Here is a 21484-nt window from a genome sequence, read left to right as displayed (position 1 = left end):
AATTCTGTTCTATTATATTTGTCTTATTGCTTTATGTGTCTCTGTACCAATTGTAAATTTATATACTTTTCTAATAAGTCTTAATATAAAGTAACTTTGTGCCACTTTATTGTTCTTTTTCAGAATGTCCCTGGATATTTTTGCAAACTTTTATTTTTATTTTTTGGCAGCTGTGTTGGAGTTGTTTCATTAAACTTTGAAATATGCACTGTTTAAAAGTAGGACGCAATCATTATGAGACAAGGAAAGCTTTATGCCCAAGGTTGAGTTGGGCCGGGGACTGAAAATGATATATAGGGAAAGAAGAGCTAAAAGGGCCAAAAAAGGGAAGAAAACTAAATGAACATTCTGAGTACCAGGTTCTATATAAAACTCAGAAATGCCCTGGAATAAAACATGCTCTTGAATGTCCTGAGTTATTTAAGCAGCCAGCTAGTTTTCAGGTCAGCGTGTACAACCCTTGCTTCTCATGGCTTGACAAACACTGCCAGGGTTCTGACCTTACACTGAAATTCCTTGAACTCTGGGTACCTGTGAGCATGCACCCCACATGCCTGCCCCCTGCGTGCACATTACCAATCACAAGGAGCATCATTAACGAGCAGTCTGGTAGGAAGCATAACTTAGAGGCTAACAAGTTCTAGAGAAAGAAGGAGATCAACGCAGAGGGCAAACCACTAGCTTCGAGCAGCTTGTTCCTTAAGTATGTTGGGATCCAGACCTTTTAGTTTTACTTCGGTGATCTCAAAAACAGGAACCTCATGTTTGCCGCTATTCCAGGTAACCAACTCTTTTTCTGGGAAAAGATTTTCGAAGGTACTCTAAGAGCCTGACTTGTCATAGATTTGTTCTTTGAGTAACTTAACTACTTTCACATTTAACAGATTTCCTTTAAGAGAATGCTCCCAGCGTCTTATGACTTATTATATTTATTGGTGAGGAATACAGATGACGAAATGGTCCACTTCATTAGTCTTATGTCTTCTTCATTAGTTCTATTGCTATTGAAGTAATATGACACAATTCAATCTTTGCTTAACTTTACTAGGCTGTAATTTTTCTTTTGGCTGTAATTCTTTTAAGATAAAAAAATGCTATTGATATATCAAAATGATGCAAGATTAATTTAAGACATGTTTACTGTTGCCTGCCACCATACTTGAAGCTAGATTGTTTTTGATGGAGACAGAACCATCTCAGAGTTTATTTTGGTTCCTCTGCTTTAGCATCTCATTCAGACTAATAACCTGCATCTCTGTATCTGTGTTACTTGAGTGCAGTGTATCCGAAAGATATCAGTCTTGCTCACCATTTCATGATAACCCCGAAGTCTGTTGGCTAGTGCATTGGCAGGGAGGTGGGAATAATGGAAGACTGTGGACTCCTTGCTAGGTAGGGGGTAGCATGTAAGATTAGGGGGGACTTGAAAGTGAAACGCGTGCTTTATTTGTTTATCAGTTAAGCTGGATCCCAAATGACTTCATCTACTCACAAATAAACTTTCTTTATGGACAAAATTTGAATGTTCATTTTCCTCTCAGTTAGTATGCAAATCTATTTGCAGCATTCTAGCAAAAGAGAGTGCAACTCATTTTCTGTGCTTATAAATTGTTCATTACCATGCTCTCTGATGGCCAATTCATGGCTCCATCTGCAACTCCACAAATCTCTTTGCCCAGATAAACTTGGTGGAGTAAATATGAGGTGCTCAAGAGGATGCATTAGGGATTAAAGGAGGAAAAAGACATATCTCACAAAAATTCCCAAGCCTATCATTTTAAATTTTGTAATTTCACACTTGTATTCATATTTGTATACTCCAGGAAAATAAATACTTCACTGATCTCATTAACCCAAGTTTTAGGACTACATATAAATGACATGTAAAGATTTTCTTGTTGTATATGAAAAGAGTCTCAGTTCAAGGGAAAAACAAACCTACCAACAAAACCTCTGGAATGGAGGGAATACTTTCCTCTGTGAGGTGAGTTATTGTAACCTGTAAGGCTCCACACGGACTACTAGGATAATTATATTGAAATGCTTACGGTTTGGGTCGTTTAAAACAAAGCAATCAAGGTTATTACTTTTTTCTCTCTTCTTTGATAAAGAGAGAAATGTAAATCTCAACAGGAATGTCATGCAATTTTAAATCGACCTTCGCCTTAGTGCAAGTTAAAGTCACTCCTTCATGCATATATTTAACACCCATTAATGCTAATGGTATAGACTTCTGTTTTCACATAGGGATCTTGATTTCTTTCTGTGAAAATAATACTCTCAAATAATGAACTTTCTTCGCTTAGCTAAAATGTGAAAACAAAGAAAAAATACAAGGTGCAAGAAAAGTCCCAAGAACAAGAAAAATCTGCCTATAGAAAGAACAAAAGACATTTTCACATCCATCTACGTGAGTGTGTAGGATAGGAATCTGGCTCACAACATATATCTCCTGTCACAGCTGAGGTAGAGAATCTACCAGGAGATTTTTTTTCAATTAAAATTCTGTGCACCAATAATAGACACTGCTACGGAGCTTTTAATTAAAAAAAAAAAAAAAAAGGAAATGATATAAACCCACATTGTCTCTCAGCGCTGTTTTATTAAAGGATTAGACTGATGAGATGTTTGGATTTTATTGTTCTAAATATGTGTTTCAGTTGGTGCTCTCGGACCCACCATGTGAAGAAAATGAAATGTAAGTAAATAGCAAAAGGCTCCATGTTTTTATTTAGCATTTTCAAAATTCAAAGAATAAAAAAAGGCTCCAGTCATTTGAGAAGCCCCAAATGAGTCTCAAATGATGATTATAATCATGCAAGAAAAGTAAGAGCAAATTGTTTTTAAATGCAAATGGCTCAATTTTTCTAAAAGCAGGAAAAAGATGCTTTCATTATGATTAGCTTTGGTAAATATAAGGGGCCTCATTGATTTCTAGGTATTTTTGTTCCTGCTTTCTCCACCATAGTGGCGTCAAGGGTTCTTTAGGTTCATGAAAGCATCACAATGTCATTTCTGGCTGCGTCCACACTCATAAATCACAGTGTTGGTGGGCCACCGTTTTCTGAATATTCAGTTTGAAATATAAGCAAACTGACCAAGAGTCTCACCTGTATTATGTGTACCTTTCAAAGTGCGTTTGATATAAATTATATGAATAATGCCTTAATTTTTTCACTTTTTGGGCTATAGACTTAATCGTCCCCAGAATTATATTCAGGAGATGGGGAGAAGGTGTCATTAATAATGCTGCTGCTAAAAAAAAAAAAAAAAAAAAAAAAAAAATAATGCTGCTGCTGATTAATTAGAGCTGTAATGCCCTGCGACTTAGTACAGGTGTCAGAAAAGCATGTCTGCCAAGCGTGGTCTTCTCCTGGGTGCAGCCCTGACTGCCACCTGACTGTTTTCAATTATTATTGCCTGTTACCCTCAAGGCCAGGGTCTCAAGGCCTGGGCACTGCCTCCAGATTAAGAGGCCATGCTATGTGGAATGCTTTCCTTGGTGCTGGAACCACTCACCTGATTTGGTGGATCATACAAATAAATCATAAATATGATCATACATACACAGGCTTCTGTAAATTAATTGCATTCATAGATTCCTAATATATTATTGTCTTACCTGGCTTGAGAAAGTGACGTGTTTTGCTCAAGATTAAACAAGTAGGGATCCCTGGGTGGCGCAGCGGTTTGGCGCCTGCCTTTGGCCCAGGGCGCGATCCTGAAGACCCGGGATCGAATCCCACATCGGGCTCCCGGTGCACGGAGCCTGCTTCTCCCTCTGCCTGTGTCTCTGCCTCTCTCTCTCTCTCTGTGACTATCATGAATAAATAAATAAAATCTTTAAAAAAAAAAAAAAAAAGATTAAACAAGTAAAAATGCAGAGCTTGAAGTATTTGGAACCAGGACTGACTTCCCGGGCCAGAATTTTATACTACAAAGTATGTGTATGTACCATACATATATGTGTACTAAATGTACTGCTACACTACTATATATGTATTACAATTTTGACTATGAAGTCATATTGTATGTCCAGTATTAAATAAAATTATACACTGGGTGAAATACCTGACAGACATATAGTTCATCTATTCTTCTAGATACTATACAACTTACCCCGGATTAATTAGATCAAGGCACCAGTCTCTGGGTGATATGATAGAGCACCGGTCTCTCTCCCAGATTATTGTAGCTAAATTGCACTATTGCCTACCCTAAGGGATGCTTTAAAAAAGAGAAAGACCCATGAAATTTGTTATTGCATTTATTCTAAGAGCATATGAAAAACATCATCCCTATTGCCAACAGTATCCTCTTCGTAAAGCCCCATAGTTTGAATTCTTCTCTGGTGCCTACTCCAGGAATAGTTGTGCATCTGGTGAGTAATGCTGCATGATTTCGTTAATTTTAGAGGATGCTATATAACCAAATCTCTCTCTCATCTTATTAACTGCTAGAAGGCCTAAGCCAGATCTCGAGTTGGGTTAAATTTTGCATATGGGGTTTACTCCATTCAGTTTTAAAACTGATCTCATTCTTGGCTTATTCTCTTTGTGTGATCTCCTCCATGCTTTCACTTCCATTATTTTTTGTATTTCTAATATTTTAAAGCATTTTAGAATACAGATATTGAATGCATTCAGGTACTACTCCACATACTAATGTGAGGCCAGAGCTGGCTTTTACTGTTCCCAGTGCCCAGTGGTGGTGCTGCATGGTGGTAAGAGACACAGGCTCTGCAGCCACACCATTTGGGTGTGAAACCTGACTCTGTCACTTGTAGCTTTGTTATCTTGGGCAAGCTACTTCATGCCTGAATTTTCCCAATTTTACAATGAGGATTATAATATTGTGATCTCACCTCATACCATTGTGAATTTGAAAGTGAGTTAATTCCCATGCAGTTATATAACTGGTTTAGAAGAGTTCCTGGCACAGGAAGTTCTGGGTGATTCTAGCAAAGGGGACACTGGAGCAACTCTGCAGTTTTCTTCTTGAATTGATCAAGTTAAAGAATTTGTAGTTAATCCTAGATCCACAGGATCTCACCACCGAGAAGAATAATAAAGATCAACCAGGCTAATAATCCTTGTAGAGGAAGAATCGTAGGACAGTAGTCTTCTAGTAAAGATAGCAAAAATCCTGCAGTAACCACTTCCAGAGAACTGGTGGTGATTAGGAATGTGTCTCCCTTAGGCATCATAGTTGGTTCTCAGGTCTCCTGAATGTCTTTCATTTTTGGCATTATCCCAGTTTGACCAATTGTATATAAATCTCTGAGGAATAACTTCATTTTTTTAAAAAAGTAACTTTTCCTACACCGAACATCTTGCATCTAAAATCTGAGCAATTAAAAAAAATAAAATAAAATAAATTATAAATAAAGTCTGAGCAATTAGAATGTTATTATCATTCAGATACTGGTTTTTTGTTTTTGTTTTTGTTTTTTTTTTTTAGACTTAAAGAACTGTTTAAGGGGCATCTGGCTGGCTCAGTTGGTAGAGCATGTGACTCCTGATCTCAGGGTCATGAGTTTAAGCCCCACGTTGGGTGTGGAGCCTACTTCAAAGAAAAAAAAAATGAATCTTTAAAAATTGACCTGGAGAAACACATGGAAATAATGGTAGGAGAGGAGGAAGCCTACAGTGAGAAGACTTGTAATCTGGTTTAAATTCTTTGACTAGCTAGTGACTTCCCCACCAACTTTCTTACTCTGGGTTTCAGTTGTAGAGTGTGTGTATTCCTGAGTGAACTAAATGATTCCAAAGGTGCCTGCAATTTGGAAATTACATGATCACTTTGCATTTATCCAGCTAACTCCTTCTTGGCCATTTTATTTATTGCATATCAGAAACTCTACCAGTCAGCACATAGGATCAGAAAGAGAAAGTGAAATAAGTCAATTTGGATATAACTGGCAAAAAATACAGAGCGTCTTAAAAATTAAAGAACTGAGAAACAAATTGAGGTAGTTAATCTTTAGAATTGACATTATGATGAGGATATGGTCTATTTTTAAATGTAGAGAGGGTAAGCAGAGATTTATAAAGGAGGGAGATGAAGCAATCCCCACCCCCCAGATTATGCACTTACATTTCAAGATTCCAGATAGGAACATTCTGCTCTTTTATTGGACTAGGACACCAAGAGAATTTCCCTACATCCATGTTTAAGGTAAGACATTGTCTGTTTAAGATTTATATATTTTAATATACTATTTAAAAATTTTATGACTATAAAGTGATGCGTTGTACAATCAAACAATATGGAAATAGGGAAAAGATAAAGTGCCTCATGATACCACCTCCAAGAGAAGTAAGCATTCTTGCAACTTGGTGTATATGAGTACACTACTACATAACGCCTATTTAGTGAAAGCATTTCATTTATGTAAAATAAAATATACAAACTAAGCCCTTTATATTATTTTCCTTCACAAAGCTTTTAATTATAAATATGAATCTACATTCTTTTTGATGACTGGATAATATTCCTTTATAAGGACATGCCATTAATTACTTTTAAAATCCTTTATTGATGATTGCTTGTCTTAGGATGCTTTTTAAAGGTATACTTCAACTGCCACTTTTTTTCCCAGCCATTTGTACCTGTGTCTTTAAATGAATCCACACACACACACACACACACACACACACACACACACATACACACAAAACAAAACAAAACTTGTTCTCTGGATTAACTTTCCTTTTAAATGTTTGAGGTAAAATTTTTACTTTGATGCCTCACATATGTTAAAAAGTCACTTCTGACTTATCTAATGATAAACATGATACACTGCCTCCTTGGAGATACTTGGAGCAATAAATGAGCTGACAGTTATGAGTGCTGTCAAGCTGAAAAGTACTGAGTGTTATTTTAACAAAGGCTGAAGTAGCTATGATTAAGTACAGCTCCAACTCAGAGGCTTATCGGGCTGTGGTGAACAGGTTTCCACTGTCTAATCCCAGAATGCTTCAACAATGGCTCATGCACTGAAGTAAGAAACAAGTCTATCAGCAAAATGTGTATTCCCTGTGCCTGACATAGTGAGGGACTCTGCAGGGAATGGCACGTAAGTGTCTACACCCAGGGAGTTACACCTCCTGAAAATCACACAACAAATTTTGTTTTCATGTGAGGATGCTTTTCAAAACTTATCCCAGGAATGATTGAATCATGGCTAGGCACACAAATGATTTGACCAGCCTGACGCAAGAAATCATCCTCTCTCTCCTTTGGTAAATGGCGCGTGTGGTCACATTCATTCCTTTCCCCTTTTCCCTGACCTCTTCCCTCTAACCAGGTCCGCTGCCTGCTACTCTCTGCCAAGTTATCAAAGGTTAACAGGGATCCTAAACCTTCCCCAGTGAATCTGCATTTTAAAGAACGCTAATGCCTAATATCTATGACACATTAGTCCTAAAAAGGTAGTCACCAGGCTCTCAATACACAACCGCATTTGTGTCTCTAGAATCAAACCTATTACAGTGCAGTTATCTACGTACATTGTCTGACAGTCCCACATTTACCTCTATTCTCAGTGTCCTAAATGAAGTGGGCATACCTTAAACATTTGCTTCATTGTGCTGGGGGTGGTTTGCAGTGAATACATGATCGTTTTGGGGAAACAGGAATGGTCAGAACAAACATTATGGTTCAAGAGAATAGGCTTTGGTCATCTAGAGGCCCAGCATTAACTATTCTTCTTTTACCACCAGGTGTGTAAACTATAAAGATCAATACACAAACGGCTGGTATATCTGGTAAGGACATCCTCAATTTGTTATAAAACCTTCGGTGGTACATATACACTCTATTTCCTAAATAACTGAAATAATAATTCATTTCCTAAATAATATGAAATCATTCAGTTAAGGAAATTATAGGGATCATGCAATATACGTGGAAACATCACTTTCTGGTTATGGCTAGTGTTTACTTATGTACTTCCAGTGACAGGGACCGTAACTGTTTTTAGGGATAATAATTTACTCCCAAAATAGAGAAATTTAACAGTAAAATAAATGTTCTTTCTTTTGAAATCTCCTTAAATGTCTCTACTACTTATTTCAAAAGTCTTAAAAACCTTCAAAATAAGACTGCTACCTTTTTTAAGCTAGTCCTTCAGAAATTATAAGACAGTCATTATACACTCCCTACATCATGACTTCTGTATTTTTTTTAACTAAACATTATTAGTTCTCTCAATTAGGTGGTTAGCTCCTGTCTTGTCTACTTTTCAACCCCCAACCCCCACATCTAAAATCTGTTCAGTTGCTCACATACTGGTTGAATACATGGCTGGCTGAAAAGTAGGGATAGTAGATGAATGAATTAAGGGACAACGACACTGCTCCTCAGAACAACCCTCCAAGTTCCAGAGGAAATGATCATCATCACCTGGCAAGATTGACCCACACTGAGCAAAGCAAACATTCCAGGTTTACTGAGAATGTATGAATTGTGGTGGGGGGTTGCTTAAGGAGTTGGGCCGGACAGATTTCTTGCATCCTGTCTCGTGGAGCTTTTGCCCTCTTTCCAGGAAGCAGCAGGAATTCTTTCGGAACCCCCCTGGATGCTCCACCTCACTCCTTTACTGCTTCTTCTGGCATCAGGTTCTTGCTGCTGATTTTCCTGGTGGCTCTTCTCTGTGGAGTAGTGTTCCTCTGCCTCCACTGCTGGCTGAGGAGACCCCGAATGGATTCTCCAAGACGCACTATGGCTGTTTTTGCTGTTGGAGACTTGGATCCTGTTTATGGTGAGCTGTCTGAACACTTCCAGACTTCCTGTTTGGAACCTTGTGGTTTGTGGTGAATTGAAAAACTAACCTCTGGAAAGCAGATTTGTGAACTGAGAACAAGGCATAGTTTATTGGAGACTCAAAGGCATGCAGTGGGGAGAGAGACCAAGTGAGAAAACTTCAGAAGAAAGGAGACCTCAAAAGAAAAATATATATCTTAGGGAAATGACCCATAGTTGAGTAGGGGGATAGAACCTCAACATTTTGCTCAGTCAACATGCAAAAGAGAAGAGCTATACAGGGCCGGTCACTCCAAGTGAGTGGTAGGGTGTAAGGTATGCAAGAACCTCTCTGGGCCTTTAATAGCAGAATATCCCGCCCCCGTGCTCACAGTCTCATTTACTAAGTTCTCTATGCCTCATATATTTGCAATAACATTGAACCACAGTTTCCAGATTGTCAGCTACCAATGCACATGCCTGAAATACTTGGAATTGGGCAGGCGGATGTCAATATTCATGTCCTTTCTCCTCAGATACACGATTAGCAACCCCATCCTGCCTGCTTCTAACCCCCACCCCCACCCCAAACCATGCCCATCCTGTTATTTTCTAGTCTGCATGAGAGAGTAAGGAATGGAGGAAATCCAGATTTTAGAGTTATTTGTAACTACCAGCCTCGGCTGTAAGTAACAAAATTATCACTTACTGATTTCCGGGAGATCACAGATCATAGATTATTTCTTTGTGTTAAGCACTGTTCTCAAGCAGACCATCTGTTATGAAACTTTCCCTCTGAGGTGCTGTCTTGTACACCGTAATAGTGGCCTCAAGAGGGCTTGGTAGAGATTAACAGCTGCCCTTCAGGAACTTGGGTCAGCATAGATTTTCAATAGATGGAGCAAGGCATGCTCTGGGAAAACCAACAGCTAAATAAAAAGTAGGATAAAAAAGAAAAAAAAAACTTAAATGTTTTAATGTCAAAACTCGGTACTCTAAGATTTAGTGATTATATTTACTATTGGCTTTTTAAAAAGTCATTATTTAACAAAAGAAACACATGTCAATTTGAGAAATGGTTATTTGGGGAAGGATAATTAAAGTCTCCAATGAAAAAATAATCTTTCTCCTAAAATCGAACACTTTCTATTGAGCATAGGACGAAATAGGGTCACTGACATTCTAATAAATTGTATTAGTCAAAAGGGTCCACATGGTCACATTAGTCTATTTTTCTTTATTTAACTGGAGGTAGTTAACAAATAAATGTAATTATGATTTCTCCAGCTTGACTCAAGTTTCCAAGGAAGAAAATCCACTCTAGTCTTCTTAGCCCTTTACGTACTCTGAAGAAGACTCTTTTACTAACTATCCTAATCTTTAAAAACTTCTCTTCTTAATTTTAAGTAAACTATTAAGTTTTACTGTCACCATTTTTAAGGCAACCTATGTGCCACAGTTATATCCCTATTTATCTAATGTTTTTATATTTCCTGCATGGCGATTTATACAAATGCTTTTGAATGTGCCAGACGAGCCTGAACAGGTATGACTGGGAGAGAAGATGTCAAACGTGATAGATTACTGCAATAATCTGCGTGTAATCATCCCAAATGCAGGGCATTAGAATCACATTCTCTATATTACACTGAAGTCACTGTGGACTGGAGAAGAATATACTTGGGAAGAAATTATTTAAAAAAATATAGTCACATTTTTTTCCCCATCTACCAAGAGCTAGGCACTAGATTAGAAGCTTCTCAGATATGATTTCTAGTTACTAAATATCAACCAGGAAATTTGGCTACTATTCCTCTCAAAAGATGTTATCTACTTTTCTCACTGTGCTAGATAAATATACCACATAGATCTTTGCTGCAAGCCAACAAAACTCAGTTTTGTTGCTTTCTGTCTTAGGGCCAAGCCTCAGTTTCCCGTATTTATTTTTTTAATCAATCTATCTATCTATCTATCTATCTATCTATCTATCTATCTATCTTTCTCTTGCCTAGTTGGCTATTAGTCTGTCCTGCCCACCATCCATCTGCCATCCTGTCCCAGGGATGTTCAGAAGAGCTATACGGCATTCTGATATGAATGTGTCTCCCAGAGTTGTGCTTCCTGTGCTTCCATTCCCATTTTTCCTCTCCAAAACAAAATATAACAGAGTAATTTAGGAAGTGGTATTCTCTGTGATCTTTAGTGACTAGCAATTTCTGGAAGTAAATTCTGGGGAGTCAATATTTTAAGGCAATCTGAAGCCCAGAGCCAAACTGGATTTCTTTTCCCCACTGGATCCCCATGACACTTTCATTTCTCCCAACAAGTGATTCTTCTTCCCTAATATTTCTGTAAAAGGACCTTTTCTCCAAAAGGGAAGTGAGGGAAGCACTACAGGATCTTTTTTTTTAATGGCTACGGGGGAGGTAAGAGCCAAAATTTCCACTGTACCACACAAAGTATGTGCTCTTAGCTTCAAATTGAGTCCAGTCACTGCTGGATTCACACACCCACACTGCTGGTTGTGGGTTGTACCTCTGAGTCTTCCTCATGGTCACAGTTCAGAGGGGAGAGGAAAATGAGAACTTGCTTGAAAGACACTGGTGACATTAGAATATGAAATATGGTTTCTGGACTCCTTGCCACCCTTTGAGCACAAAGATAGGACATTCCCTCCTGAATACAGAATGTAGTAAATGGGTCATTTAAAGCATTTTAATGGAGAGACTGGATTTGCTTTATTAACCTTGGGGTTCTTCCTTGACCTTTATTTTATTTCTTCAAAAATTATTCCACACTATTGCCACTATTTGTCGAATCTATTAGTTGAAATAGCTCTGCTCTTCTGACCTGTGGGTCCAAGGTTTGACTCTCACAGTCCCATGGAAGCTGCCCTCACATGAAGAACCAAGAGGAGAATTTTGACAGAATTTAGGAAGCCAGGGTGGATTAAACTTTACTGCTGTTAAAGTCTATAAAATAGGAAAGTTCTTCCACTAGCAATACCAGGCAGTATTATTATGACTCAGGTTGTCAATTATCTTGATTAGAAATATTCAAGAGAGAAAGGTGAACACACGGCTTGGGATCCTCATAAACGGTGTGTAAAGAAGGCCTTGCCAGCCCAGCACATCTAACGCACGATGAGATTTCTATCTGGGAAGCGTCCTTGGGAATCTCATGCAAACACCCAGACCCTGGTTCCATCTAGTGGGCCAGTTGTCATGCCTTCTCACAATTCTCTGTTGACCCAGTGCTCAGATTTCTCAGGCTTCCTTCCCCTCTCATGGGATCTATAGTTCCATGTCCATAAGAAGTCACAGTGAAGCTCTTCATGCACCAAAAAGGGAACAAAAATGCCTTCAATACCCCCATGGAGGGTAAGGAGGAAGACGGTTACTTCTAGAGAAAAAGGGAAGGAAGACAGGAAAGTGGAGGGAAAGGGGAAGGGTGAAGGGCAAGACGAGAAGGAATCTACAGTTGGAGGCTGGAGGTATTTTGAGAAATTAAATTGGTAACTATTTATTTTATAAAAGCCCCAAAGTCATGTTACTTTGTTCTGTCTCGGGCCCACTTCTTCCTGGGCCCAGCCTCAGGGGCGGCCTCCCAGATAGTCCTTTCTTCCATTATCACCCTGTCTGCCTTCCCCACCCCAGACTCATCTCCTGGATCCAGTTGTCCCTTAGCATCCCTGCTGTCCCCCAGAAAGGACCTGTCCAGCCCTACACCTTCCTGAGTGGGGTTGTCTGTGAAGTGCTCTCTGAGGCTTCTTACCTCTTCTCTCAAGCCATCAGACCCTAACAATTCTAGAATAACTCCACACTTGGATTAGGAGCAAACATTTCTCTTCCGATATTTTCTTAGAACTTATATTACCTATTTTAATGATGCTTTTAGGATCCCTTTTATCTGAGAAATCCATAGAAAACAGGAGATTTGCAGGGCTCTCCTCCCTCAATGTATAAATGGAGAGAACACACACTGGACCACAGAAAGTGAATTTTTAAAATAATGTATGCAAATTTTTAGTAAAGGTGGGAAAGAAGAGAACATTGTTAAAACTCTCTATACTCATCTGTACCCCAAATCGAATTCAATGCCCCCACTTTATAAGATCCAGGACTGTGAGGCAGGGTGAATAAGTAGAAAATACAAGTGACCTAAAAAAAGCAAAAGAAAAAGTTTTGATTTTGTTAGTTTAATGGTTTTATGTGTTAAATCTGTATTTGAAAAAAATCAGTAATGACAAAGGAGTTGTAAAGTTCGCTATAAACAATAAAGGTCTTTTGTTAATTTACTGAAAATAGGTTTTCATTGAAAATAAGGTTATGATGCCGAATAAAAGCACTTATTTATGAGAAAATAAGGCATTTAATAAGGATAACGAAAAGCAAAAAGTTTGGGGTCTGGTAGGTGAGAGAAGGACAAAGGGCTTGAGGCAGAAAAAACAATCTAGTATTCATAGAAAAGAATTTGAGAGCATAGAGGAGACATCTCCCCAATTATCTGTCCATACTCTTTAATAAAAATAATAAATTACTATATAATCTACATTGACTCATTTTCCATCCTATTAGCCTTACCAGGGCAGCAAACGGTTTCCATGCCATTCCTGAGAATTCCAGAGATACCCCTCCTGAGGCCACTACTCATCTTGGGGGCTGATCTCCTTGATAATGCTGCCTTTCAGAGATTCAATCTTCCTGACCCCATTTCTTCTTCAATTTCAGAGATAATCTTCCCTTTTTCTTACTTCAGGGTAAATAGAAATACTAGTCTTTCAGCAATGATGAAATGTCAGGGCTCTGAATTGGGAAGGGGAAGGAGGTGTGGATAGGGACAAAGAACCAGGCCTTTACATGCCAGCTCCTTTCTCCCTCACCTCTCCAGGATCCTGTCTTATTTTAGGATCATTTCTGAAGTGTTATTTTTCTATACTTTATGTTCTTTATGTAAATAGTCTGTGACTCATTTTAGGTAGGGAAAGAGGGAGCATTTCATTCACATACTTTCCTTTCAGGGCATGATAGTAGTAACAGCTCAACATTAATTGAGCATGTACCATATGCCATGCTCTGTGCTAACACCTGACATCTCTAGTCTCATTTCTTTTTCCCTACAATGGGAGGAGGGGTTCACTATTATTCTGAACCCTCCAAAGATGAGGGAAGCAAGGCACCTAGAAATTAAACAGCCCATGGTAGAACTGTGAGTCATATTCAGGCACTGTTAACCACTCTCACAGAGAGGAAGGAATTAGATAAAGAAATGAAAAGAGGAGAAAGAGGCAGAAGGGCCATGTTCAAATAAGGGCCCGTCTATTGGACTGATCTTAATGATGTGGGAAATCTGAACTCTGGCTATAAAAACTCGGCAGTGAGTATATTGGTTTCACAAAATTAAACAACAAATTCATACCTTCGCCAACATTTCTGTCAAAACCATCGAATTCTTGCAGGCATTTGAACTGCATTTTTCCATGTTCTTAATTTGTCAAAAGATAAAAATAATGTCTGTTCACCCCACCACCGCCACCAATCACACGATACAGGTTTCCCCCTCTATCCAAAAGCAAGCCTTTCATAACCTAGAATGGCATAAAGTGGAGAATTAATTACTATTAATTTATACAGAAAATTTTTTGAGCGTTTCCAGACCTCAAAAATAACCTCTCTGTGGCTTTTGGGATTCCTAAGGACACATCTTGCTACTGGTGAACAAAGTAAGTCGAGATAAAGCACAGATAGATGCTCACAGATGCACTTGAAAGCCATGGAGCCTTGATGCTGAGATGCTGATCCAGTGGCCAGGGTAGGAGCTGAGTGGGGCCACTCTCCAGAGCAGGTGCACGCTGCCTCTATAGTGGCTGACTGCAAAACAAATACTGAATACTCGTCACTTTTCACCCTTTTTGGTAAAAGCAAAATCCTCTTCAAATTTCTTTTGGCTAGCAAAAACCAGTACTAATGTCAGTCTTTCATGAAAACGAAGTGAAGTAATGTGAACTTTCAAAAAGTGGGGGATACTTGTAATGCATGTAAACCTGCTTTGAAAAAAAAAAAAAAGAAAACTAAATAAATGTTTGATTTCACAAAAGCTTTCTGAACACATTTGGCTAGTTATGTTTATCGAATGAATGCCCTGTGGTTTTCTCAGCAGGCTTAAGAGCAATTGGCCAAATTTGTAGTAAGGTGATAACATAAAACTTTTCTACCACAGAGAGCAATTGCTAATATCCTCTTGCCAGGAGCACAATATTGATAATAGCAGCAGAAATAAATTTGAGCTAATAATTTTGTGTCGAGTCAATCTAATCAACCACTCCTGGCAGAATGATAACTAAATTGCCATTGACTTTGTACTGGATATACCAAGAGTAGGCCACCTAGGACAATGTCCAGGACCAGTATCCACAGTGGAGGGAAGTGCTGGGGCACATACACTATGCCCATGTTAGCTGTTTTATCAAATGCCTCAGACTTATCTTATGTGATCCTAAACTTACTAACTGCCAAGGGCTCTAAATCCACAAGCTATTTTGTTTAATAATCTCTATTATAATGTGGATAATGATGATTAAATAACTACTTAACCATTAATATAAAACAAATTAGAAAATAAAATTGTAAATAAAAGAAAATGCATGCATATTCTTAGCATAGAGTGGAGTTCTTGAAATATAGCACTGTTACTACTACAATAATAATAATAATGCTAAGTAGCTATTAATAGGTAATTACTGTGTACCCGGTTTTGTTTTAAGCACTCTACATTCATTTAGCCTTGCTTTTACAGACATAGTAATATCATTATGCTTTTATTGCATAGGAGAAAAATTGACGTACAAAATGTTATATATTAGCCTAGGAGTAGACTATTCAATTAAATAAATAACTCCTTAAGAAAAGTGCTGAACCAGTCTTCTAGTCAAAATTCTCTACCCTTCACAGATTATATTAATATTTGATTTATTAGACTTAGGTCTGCCAACTAGTGAATACAAATACAAATGTATGAAAATTCATGATTCCAAATAAACATTGTCCATTCCAACATAAAGATTCTAAGTAATCTACATATGGATTCCAGGGATATGGCCATTGCCTAACATCTAACTGTTTCTTGAATTGTTTTGATAATTGTGTCATTTTCTTTAGAATCTCTTTGGCGGTATCAAATCTTAATCCTTCAATAAGAGGTCACTAAACTTTTCTATTAAGGGTCAGATAGGGGGATCCCTGGGTGGCTCAGTGGTTTAGCACCTGCCTTCGGCCCAGGGTGTGATCCTGGAGTCCCAGGATCAAGTCCTCGGGCTCCCTGCATGGAGCCTGCTTCTCCCTCTGCCTGTGTCTCTACCTCACTCTCTCTTTCTCTCTCGTGTGTGTGTGTGTGTGTGTGTGTGTGTCTCATAAATAAATAAATAAAATCTTTAGGAGAAAAAAAAGGTCAGTTAGGAAATAGGTTTTACAGGCCATTGGTCCTTCTGGGGGCTACTCCTTTCTGCAATAGTAGTGCAAAAAGACAATATGTAAATGAATAACAGGGCTGAATCCCAATTAAATTTAATATACAAAAACAGTCAGAGAAGGCAGCCCGGGTTGCTCAGCCGGGAGCCTTCAGCCCAGAGCCTGATCCTAGAGACCTGGGATCGAGTCCCACCTCAGGCTCCCTGCATGGAGCCTGCTTCTCCCTCTGCTTGTGTCTCTGCCTCTCTCTCTCTCTCTCTCTCTCTGTGTCTCTCATTAATAAATAAATAAAATCTAAAAAAAAAAAAAAACAGTCAGAGAACTAGATTTAGTTCAGGGGCTTATTTTTTTTTTTTTAAAGGTGTATTTTTTTTTAAGATTTATTTATTTATTTATTTATTTATTTATTTATTTATTTATTTATTTGAGAGAGACAGACAGAGAGTATGTGAGTGGGGAAGGGCAGAGGGAGAAGGAGAATCTCAAGCAGACTCAGAGTCTGAATGTAGAGCCTCTGGAGGGGCTCGATCCCAGGTCACTGAGATCATGACCTGAGATGAACCCAAGAGTCACTTCAGAGGCTTAACCAACTGACCCACCAGGCGCCCCTCTTTAAAGGTGAATTTAGAGTTGTTACTAGGACTCATAGCTGCCATTGTTTTGAAACGAAGCAATCAAATCATTTCAAGACAGCCAAAGACTAAGGTAGGAAAAAAAATATTTATATATATATATAGAGGGAGAGAGAGGATTGTGGCTATGAAATATTACTGTTGATTCCTGTTGTAACTCAAAAACAGTAACAGTCTTTCAAGGAAATACTAGAGATTTCCAAAAGAGCTGTGGGAATAAGTACATAGGTTCTCAAAGCATCAGTTTGGGGGGAAAAATGCTTGTTTTTGATATTTAGTGACTTGTGGTGTGCCTAATTGAGAAGTCAAATTTTTATTTCAAAGCATTTTTTTAAATTTGATGATTTTTTCTTTATCACGTGTGTGTACTTTAAATGCAAACTTTTCACAAGTTAACATTTTTACTACTTATCGTAAAGAAATATTTAATTAATTACCTTAGTTGTGGTTTGCAGAGCATAAATATAAAATAATGAAGTTCAGACATTATATTTAAATATTTCTATTAAAATTTCCATTTTCCATGATAGAAACATTAGCTAAAATACCATGAGTATTTATAGGAATCTTGCTTTCCAATCTACCAAAAAGGGTATTCCTCCTACTTTCAGCTGCTAAATTGTAAATGTTTCTTGATGGGTTAGTCAGTGATGATATAATCTGCTCATGAGAGCAAATTTTCTTGCTATCATGACTAAACTATCACTGCAGAGAGAGTAGGATGATTGTAATTTTTTTCTCAAGGGTACAAATAATTTTCTGTTGCTCCAGTGATCCAAGAAATGCCAGATTTTATTAGGCAGTTCATATACTTCCGTTTTATGCTGACTAGAAAGATTACAAGTCCTCATTTTTCTCTTTCCAGGGACAGAAGTGGCTGTGAATCCAACTGTTGGAATTCACCTTCACACTCAAAACCCTGAACTGTACCCTGCTCCGTGTTTTGGTACTGTAGGCCCCCCACCTCCATATGAAGAAATTCTGAAATCAAGCCAATTTTAGTTCTGGATTATCAACTGGCAACATTAGAAATATTTTTCAAATTCTAAAACATCAAATTTGGGAACAAGTCTTGTTTTAGTGGGAATTCCCAGAATCGATTAATATAGTCTGTAAAGGGACAAATAGACAAAAGGATGTGAACATATAGAATTTTGGTCAGGGAGATGTTTTAGTAGTAAATTACTAGACCTTTAATGTACCATTGCTGTGTTATATTTTGTGCTACACACCCAAGTCAATGTTTCTCCGTCAATATTCAAAGGGACAGTCATTAACACATGGCGAGGTCTCCAGTAAGTTTAGGATTCCACTCCAGGACTCCAGGTACACATTGAAGCCTTCTCTGCCTTATTATCTCTGTGTTAATCTGATATCCCCCTTGTATAGAGTTAACAAGAAATATCATAACTTAACAATGGCTCAAGTGGAGATTCAGATGTGTCCAAACCCAGATTAGAATATTTTAATTAGGGTAAAAAGGCAAGAGTAGAAACCAGGGGTACTGAGAGTTTAAGGGTGAAGGGTGAATGAAGAGATTAAAAGTCCCAGTCAAAAAAGTTGCCTGTTTCAGCCTGAGGAGAGAGAAGTGTAGATAGAAGCTGAAGGAGCTCCCCTAAGCTGTGGGGCTTGTGTAATAGCAGAGTGTGGAGAAGGAGGCTCCCGTTTTGTATGGATAGATGTGGACTCTTGAGCCCACAGCCTTTCACTCTGGTACCTGGAGACTTGGCATTTCTTGGAGAACCACAATAAGAACCTTTGGCATAGATGTCAATGTTCTTATGGAGAACTCTGACTACATAATGAGCTACGAGACATTTGCAGCATTTTTGCAGTGGCCATGAGCAAAGGGGGCAGACAAAGACATCCATGGTAGATGCCCAGTGGTATTGAGTTGACAGAAAATTATTTCTATCCCTGTAGGATCAATACCTTTGCTCAAGTCTCCTTTCCTATGACTCTTGCCCTTACTTATTTGTTCTAGGAACACTGTTATCAGACCTAGCAGGTGTTAACCTTCCTGCATCTGTCCTTTAGGGTCTAGAACTTGCTATTTCTTTTGCCTGCAACACTCTTCCCCCAAATACCAACAGTTTCACCCTTTCACTTCCTTAAATTATCTGTCCCAATGTCATCTTCTTCATGAAACCCACCCCGATTACTCTACTTTAAATTGCAACCTCTCCCAGCTCCGAAACTCCCACCTCTTTGCCTCAAGTACATCTTTTCCACAGAACTTATCACCTACTCTACTACATAGTTGACTTCTATTTACAAACTGTGTTCATCTTCCCTTGCTGGAATGAAGATCCATAGGGGAAGGATCTTTGTGTTAATCACTAATTTATATCCAAGAGTCTAAAGGATTCTGGTGCTTAGTATATATTCAATCAAATTTTGTAAACAATATTACCTAGCTCTGGAAAGTCCCAAAAATAACTGGGTGAGATTTGATGGGGATAAGGGTTTATGACTGTGAATGTGAAAAAGAGCCAGGGACAGAAGGCTTCGTGCTTCTAAAATAATCTTATTAGTATCCACTGATGAAAAAAGCCCAGGGAAACTCATTTAATGTACTCTAATAATCCCAGGTAGGTAAGCTGGGTTTAGGGTATACAAACTTCTTTCAAATGTTTTTCTCATGACAATTTTGTGAACTACCTATTCCTAACTTCAAGTTATAAATGGTAAATTCAACATATCTGCTCCTTTCTGAAATCCACTAAGATTATAGTAAAAGAATAAAAATGTTTTTAATTTGCAAGAACAAAGAGAGTGGCAAGAAGATGACAAAATCAACAAGATTTTCGTAAATGCATAGAGAGATATCTGAGATGGATGCAGATGGATATATCATAATTCACTGAGGTTTCAAGTTTCTCCATTTTGCTAAGTGTCTTCAGGGATAAAACTGAGAATAATCGAGCAAATTCGTGGTGTAGCAATATAGAGATCCCCAAGGATTAGAGGTAGGAGAGGCAAAGAGAACTCTGGAAATGATGATGAACATGATCTACAGGAAGACAGTAACCCGTGGAAGAGCCAGTTCCAGTCAGAACATGATAGCAAATAGCTGTAGGATGATAAGAGGGATTACATTAAAAATGCAATGATAAATTAACAATTGGTAAATGGAAAGTGAAGGAACTGAAAAGACGACGGCAATTACAAATCTATGAAAAACAGAAGTTGGATTAACTCCTCCCGGCCTGAAATGGTTAAGCTATGAATAACGTAAATAATTAGTATTGAGTTTTACATTGGGCATTAGTCATATTGGCAAGCTAGAAAGAGAGAAGTATTTATAAGGAAAGGTGGCAGGGTTTAATAAGAAAGTGAAATCCTTATCAGATTGTGGGAAGTCAATGAATAATATCTAAAATTAAAAGAAAAAATTTTTTAAATGATAAAGTATATAATTTGGAAATTAGGCCATAAGTATCTGAAGCAAAATACTAAAACAATTGAAAATTATTGCCTCAAGAAATAAGCTTAGAGATAATGCTATGTGGGACTGGGTAGAGCAGAGAAGGGCTGGCTTTTATCATGAGCTTATGGTACTATTTGACTTAAAACTAAATGCATATGTGACTTTAATTCTTTCTCTCTCTGCATCTGTATATCTATATATCTATATCACTGCCTCATTTAACAGAGTAGAAAATTTGGATTCTGGAAGGGTAACTGACTTGCCCAATGTGCAGAGCTAATTAGCATGAGTGACAAAACCAGAGACTGAGCATTTTGCTCTTTCAATCCCTATTCTAGGTATTTTTCCACAATGATGGTCTAAAAGTGGCTACAAGGGGCACCCAGGTGGCTCAGTTGGTTGAGCGCTGGGCTTTTGATTTTGGCTCAGATCATGATCTCTGGGTTGTGAGATCCAGCCCCAGGTGGGGCTCCTTGCCCAGCAGGGAGTTTCTCTGACATTCTCTTCCTCCGTCTTTGCCCAGCTCCATGCTCACATGGGCTCTCTCTCTCTTTCACTCTCTCTCTCTCTGTCTCTCAAAGATTTAGAACTTCTAGCAGAAGCACTTTATGGTCCACTGAAAACTACTGAAAATAATAAACTAACTTGGATTATATGATTATTGTAACATTTAAAAGGGAAATTTAAAACTATAAACCTGTATTTTTTCTGTCATCTCACCTCTGAAAATCTTTACACATCTTAGTTCACCAATAAATTGTTAAAAATTCTATTTAACCTGGTGTCTTAGATTTTAATTCTAATAGGACTAGTTTTTTTTTTTTTTCCCTTCTTATGTTAAAGAGCATTCATTTTTTAAATGAGACTTTTCTTGACTGCTAAAGGGTTTTTCCTTGAGCATCCAGCAGAGGGCATGAAAGCCTACCTATGTTTTTAACCCAATGCTAGATTTGATTTAATGATTAGATGAAACCATGAAGCTGGTTACTACTGATACCAGATTTTTTACAAACCTGAAAAGAATGGAATAATAATGATGTTCAAATTTGCAAAGAGGATTCTATTACCTCAGCTCATATTGCTCAAAATGAAGCTGAACATCAGGCAAGACACTTGGCATCAGAGACTAGAAAATCTGATGTATACTCCAGCTTCTGAGGATGAGACCTATGAATTTTAGTTGCCCACAAAGGCAGGCTAATGCATGTACA

General features: G+C 38.0%; 1 protein-coding gene across 1 annotated transcript; it reads left to right on the top strand.

The window, feature by feature from the left end:
* Window positions 1-598: 598 nt before the first annotated feature.
* TMEM207 (transmembrane protein 207) lies at window positions 599-21050 on the top strand. Its single transcript, XM_072807837.1, has 5 exons — window positions 599-780; window positions 2661-2698; window positions 7725-7769; window positions 8622-8764; window positions 17709-21050. Exons 1-5 carry the CDS (start codon window positions 706-708, stop codon window positions 17843-17845), a joined length of 438 nt encoding a protein of 145 aa, XP_072663938.1. The 5' UTR covers window positions 599-705; the 3' UTR covers window positions 17846-21050.
* The last annotated feature ends 434 nt before the right edge of the window (window positions 21051-21484 follow it).

Source organism: Canis lupus, chromosome 31, assembly GCF_048164855.1.
Source record: "Canis lupus baileyi chromosome 31, mCanLup2.hap1, whole genome shotgun sequence".
Lineage (NCBI taxonomy): Eukaryota > Metazoa > Chordata > Mammalia > Carnivora > Canidae > Canis > Canis lupus.
Note: the sequence above shows the minus strand (reverse complement) of the source record. Positions and strands in the feature narration are given on the sequence as shown.

Coding starts and splice junctions, on each gene's coding strand:
- TMEM207 (XM_072807837.1), top strand. CDS start 706: ATGTTGGGATCCAGACCTTTTAGTTTTACTTCGGTGATCTCAAAAACA. Junction 781..2,660: donor CATGTTTGCCGCTATTCCAG/GTAACCAACTCT, acceptor TATGTGTTTCAG/TTGGTGCTCTCGGACCCACC. Junction 2,699..7,724: donor CCATGTGAAGAAAATGAAAT/GTAAGTAAATAG, acceptor TTTTACCACCAG/GTGTGTAAACTATAAAGATC.